Genomic DNA, 5254 nt, shown 5'->3' with positions numbered 1-5254 from the left:
GCCCACGGCCCGCCCGCCCCACGGCGCCTCTCGCGCAGCAGCCATTGGCTTTAAAAAAAATCAGAGTTCCTTTTTTCTGCAAAATGGACTTGATTTTTTTATTACTTGGTCGATTTCATTCCTGTCTCCTGCCACAGATTACCCAATGCTTTTGTCTTTTAAACTGACACATAATCCCACTCAGGTTCCTCATTGCTGTGTTCAAAGTGTCACTTCTCAGATTCAAAGTTAATTTTATTTTGCTTCTCCTTCCGAAGAAGTGAGAGGTTCTATTTTAAGCTCCTTTTACCCCATACTTCCCCTCCAGGTTTATTTTTATTTTCCCATTTCCCTTTTGGCCGGGGATGTACAGGTGCTGTGCTGGGCTCTTCTAGTGCTGGGGGACGGTTGGGTGGCCCCTTGTAGCTGTGGAGTGGCCCCAGTGGCTGGCAGAGGCATGGAGTTCCACCTGGCCCAAAACATGTGCGTTGTCTGTTTCTAGAGATGCTGTAAGCTTTTAGACATGGGTTCCAGGCTTTTCTCCCGAGGAAGGTTTTGAGGCCCCGACGACTGAAAGGAAGTTAAATTGGGCATTAACTAATAACCGTTCACATGCAGACATGTGTAGCACTTTGCAGTCAGGCTGTCACCGTCTATGGAATAGGTAGAGAGAAGTGAGCGCCATCTCACCGCGGGTGACCATGGGGTGAGGGATGGGAGAGGCTGTCAGGAAGCGTCCGGAAGCCGAACCTTATTAATAATTACCTGGGTAGTGAAGCGGAGTTTTAAGTTGGGGTGGAGAGGACGGTGGGCCGTGGGAAGCTGGGTGGAGAGCTGACTGTCTGGAGCAGAGGATGCAGCGTAGATGAAAGACATCTAGGAGCACGGGGAGTGTGGGACGCAGCACTGCTGTGGTCAGCAGGTGTCGGGTGACCAGTCCGAGGGAACATTAGGAGGCAGCTCAGCCATCCATTCAGTAAGGTTTACTTGTATGTGCCACGACACTCAGGCAGTGACGGTGGCCTCCAGCAGCGGGGGTGGCTGGGATGAAGGGGTCGGCACATTCCAAAGGTAGCCAAGGCCGCTGCCTTCACTGCTGGTAGATCACGTCCCCCCGAGGTCCCTAGTGGCTGAGCTGGGTATGTCCTCAGAGGGGTGACACCACTCTACCACTGATGGCTGGCTAAGGGACTGGCTTGGGCTCGGCCCCACTGTCATCCTTGACCACCCCCCATGTTTGGCCCAGAGAAGAGGAGCATGTCTTTCTGTTCAGAAGCAGCTCCTGCAGGAGGAGCCTGTCCTAACCACTCTATCTGCAGGGGCCCCGCAATGAATCTCTTCTGCCATTTTTCCCTTCCGAGCCCTTATCACCACCCGTTAATATGGTTATGTCCTACCTGCCCTCGCACTGGAATGCAGCACACGCGGGCGGGAGCTTTGCCAGCTTTATCCCCAGAGCTCAGAACGTGCCAGGCACGTAGGAGACACCCAGCGTAGCCTCTCTCATGAGCGAGTGGCGTCCGGGCACTTAGCACTGAGGGAGTGTCATCTCCTTCGTACGCTTGCCGAGTGACCTCGAGGCCCGCCCTGGATTCCCGTGCCCTCCTTATCTGTGAAACGGCCACCTCGTGCCCTCCCACGTGGTCACGAAGGAGCCTCACAAAGGTTTGCAGGCTTGGGCGTCCGTCGCAGGAACCTGGGGGAGTTGAGATTTGGACGTTGGGCCGACATGCGCTCATTCTGCCTGTTTCCTTGTCTAGTTTATCCATGGTTGGTTGATCATGTCCTCTCTGATGCTGCTGTTCCTCTTCACCTATATCTACCTCGGGTGAGTGGCAGCTGGTGAGCCGTGAGGTCCTCGGGGACACCCCGCCCCCCGCAACATGAGTGGATATGAAGAACCTGGCTGGGAAGGGCACCTGTAGGGCTCCCCCCGCTCCCCGGCCACTGCGTCGAGAGCTCAGGCCTTCTTGACACAAGGCGTGGGCTCCACGGTGGGCCACATCTGGTCCCTAATGTAAATAAGTAGAGCCATCATAGAGGAGGCTCTCTCTGAACCCAAGGAGGGTAGAAACTTCTCAGAATTTACGTTATAATCTTTGGGCTGGGCCTGGATACTTCCTAGTTTATGGAGAAAGGGATCTCTACTGCCCTTGATTCGGGATAGCAGCCTGACCCAGGGACCCGAAGACTGGGGGCCAGGAGAGTCTTCTCTGCGGGCTGAGGGCCTTCCGGGTATGTGGCCAACCCAGGGCTGAGGTGTCGGTTTATGCCCCACAGCGTTCCACGAAGCACTTTAGGGGGTTGGTTGTAGGTCTCGTGGACATGGAGAAAGGGAAGCCAGAGGTAGGGAAAATCCCAGGCTGGGGCTTAGTGGTCGAGGAGCAGGGGGCGTTGAACTGCGTTGGGGTCTGACCTGTCCGCTGAGTCCCCTGGCCCCTGCCGGGCTCGACTGTGGTCCTGCAGGGAAGTGTTCAAGACCTACAACGTGGCCATGGACTACCCCACCCTGTTCCTGACCGTCTGGAACTTCGGGGCGGTGGGCATGGTGTGCATCCACTGGAAGGGCCCCCTGGTGCTGCAGCAGGCCTACCTCATCATGATCAGCGCGCTCATGGCCTTGGTGTTCATCAAGTACCTCCCGGAGTGGTCCGCGTGGGTCATCCTGGGCGCCATCTCTGTGTACGGTAGGTGGGCGCAGTGGAGCTGTGAGCCTGGTGTTGGACGGCGGGGCAGCGTCCAGGCCCAAGTCCTTGTCGCCGCACATGTGTGGCGGGTGCTGAAAGGTCCCGTTCCTCCCCGAGGGGCACGGATGGTCTCCCCTTTGAGAGGTTGGCCTCGTAAAGCACATGGGGTCCCATAGACTCGTGACCGTGGCCACGATTACTAATAATAGCAAATGTTTGTTGAGCACTCACACTCAGTTCCTGGGCACAATGCCTACAGATAACGAGCATGCAGAATGTTAGCTGCTGTTGAATTAGCGCTAGTGCGATGACCATCACTCGTACCGTTTCTTCCATTTTAGAGGTGAGGAATTTGGGACCCAGAGAAGCGGGACATCAGGTCCTTCCTCTTCCTCTCTGCAGTGGGCCCTCTCAGACCCCACTCAGGCCTCCAGCCAGTGGACACTCTAGTGACTGTGGCTGGAAACCTTTTGGCTGGATACTAGGGTGACAGGACATGTTCCGAGAGCCTCACCCTGGGATTCTGGGACACGTGTGTCCCCTACACGGGGGCATTAGAGGGCTGGCTCCGCCCTCTGGGTCTGCTTGGGAAGAAATGTCTTTTTTAACCCTCCAAGGACGTCTTTGTTTTCCCAGACCTCGTGGCTGTGCTGTGCCCCAAGGGGCCGCTGAGAATGCTGGTGGAGACCGCCCAGGAGAGAAACGAGCCCATCTTCCCTGCGCTGATATACTCATGTGAGTGGCCCCCACGCCGCCTCCGACCCGGGGTCAGAAGGCCCCAGAGGTGGCAGCCAGGGACGGCTTCCTGGCTGCAGCTCCAAATGGCCTAGGAGATGGGTACCCTTTTCCTGACCACAGGGAGGAGACGGCTTGGTGACCCCCGGAGGGGCTCCACCTTCTGGAGGTGACAGCGGCTGTGTCTTGATGTTTCACAGGGTGAAACTTGGGAAGGCAGAGCGGGAAGGGGGCTTCGTTCCATCCAGCCTCCAGTGGCATATAGGGGGTACAGACTGTACCCCCTCAGCCCTCTATGCTCCCGGGAAAGAACTTTGGAGAGGGGCCCTTCAGGGCAGGGCTCTTGGGGCGCAGGGCGCGCCTGCCTTTCCCCGAGCTCCCTCCACAGCTGCATGGCTGCTTGAAGTTAGGTCTGAAGGGAAGGCGCGTGGGAGGCTGCAGGGCTCGGCCGGGACGTAGGGCTTTGGGTTTATATGTGCATTCATCAGATGCGCGCCAGATCCCACTTCGTGGCAGGCGCTGTGCTGGATGTTGGGGGCGCAGCAGCAGACGAGGCCCCGGTGCTTGTTCACAGAGAGAGCCTGAGTCTCGGGCTCAGCTGTGCACAGGGTGCCCTGGGAACCCGTTTATGGAACAGCCGCAGGGCGCCAGCTGATCTCTGCCAAATGAAGAACTGAGTGGAGAATCGTTGGCTCTGTGGCGCGCTCCGGGCTCCGGGCGTGTTCGGTGGGTGAGGGGACCGCGTGCGGGGGGACCGAGACGGCGCCCGGACGTCCCTTCACCGTCTCTGCTCTGCGGGAGCTTACGGTTTAGAATGGGCGACAGACAGTGACTGAGCAGATAGATACGTCAGTCGGGACGTGCGTGCTCTATACAAGTATAAAGCAGGGTGAGCAGACCCTGGACCTCAGGGAAGTGGGGAGGCTGCCGTTTTGCATAAGGTGGCCATTTAGAGGCGTTTGACCAGAGACCGCCCTGCCTCAGGAAAATCTGGGGACAATTCCAGTCAGAGGGAACCGCAGCGAGTGCAAAGGCCCTGAGACAGGCGTGGGCCTGGCTGGGCAGGAGGGACACAGGAAGGGGCGAGGTCCAGGTCCGGGCGGGCGCCGCAGGCTGTGGCGAGGGCTTGGCTTTTACTCCTGAGTGACATGTGACGCCACTGGAAGATTTTGAACTGACCGGGCAGGTCTCTGAGTAGAGAATAAAGTATACTGAGGACGAGAGCGGAAGCGGGAGCTGGTTTCGGAGGCCGGAGGACAAGCTAGGAGGCAGGGGGCGTGCTGGGGCCCGGGGCAGCGGCAGAGGCAGGGACGGGTGGCTGGATTTCAGAGACGTTTTGGATGCAGCATCCGCGAGGTTAGCTGATGGTTGGGATGCACATCGTGAGAGAGTCGAGGCTGATGTCAGCGCTTTGGGCCTGAGCAGCAGAAAGGGTGGGACGGCCATTTCCGGGCAGGGAGACGACGCGGGGCAGGTGGAGGGCGTTAACAGCGTCGGGGCGCATGAGTCTGAGATGTCCACGGGACATGCAGCTGGAGAGCTGCAGGGACCAACGCAAGCTCAGGAGGAAGAGAGGAAACACAGACAGTACCACATGACCCAGCAGCCCCACGGACACGCAGTGGAATGGCGTTCCGTCTTAAAGAGGAAGGAGATTCTGACACATGCCACAGCGTGGATGAACCTTGAGGACATTACGCTGAGTGAATTAGGCCAGTCTCAAAAAGATAAATATTGTGGGATTCCACTTGTATGAGGTACCTAGAATAGTCAAACTGAGAGAGACAGAGGTAGAATGGTGGTCGCCAGGGCCTTGCCGGGGGGGGGGGGTGGGGGGCGGGCGGGAAGAGGGG

The 5254-nt window shown here is 58.0% G+C and overlaps 1 protein-coding gene across 1 annotated transcript in view; it reads left to right on the top strand.

The window, feature by feature from the left end:
- The window catches only part of PSEN2 (presenilin 2), a 36834-nt gene that overhangs the window by 12831 nt on the left and 18749 nt on the right, over nt 1–5254 (top strand). Inside the window, exons 5-7 of the mRNA XM_025048511.1 lie at nt 1740–1807; nt 2446–2666; nt 3303–3401. Coding sequence (XP_024904279.1) covers nt 1740–1807; nt 2446–2666; nt 3303–3401 — 388 coding nt within the window. The remainder of the gene's footprint in view (nt 1–1739; nt 1808–2445; nt 2667–3302; nt 3402–5254) is intronic.

Source organism: Pteropus alecto, unplaced genomic scaffold, assembly GCF_000325575.1.
Source record: "Pteropus alecto unplaced genomic scaffold, ASM32557v1 scaffold115, whole genome shotgun sequence".
In the NCBI taxonomy this organism is placed as follows: Eukaryota; Metazoa; Chordata; class Mammalia; order Chiroptera; family Pteropodidae; genus Pteropus; species Pteropus alecto.
This window is presented reverse-complemented; position numbering and strand designations above follow the sequence as displayed.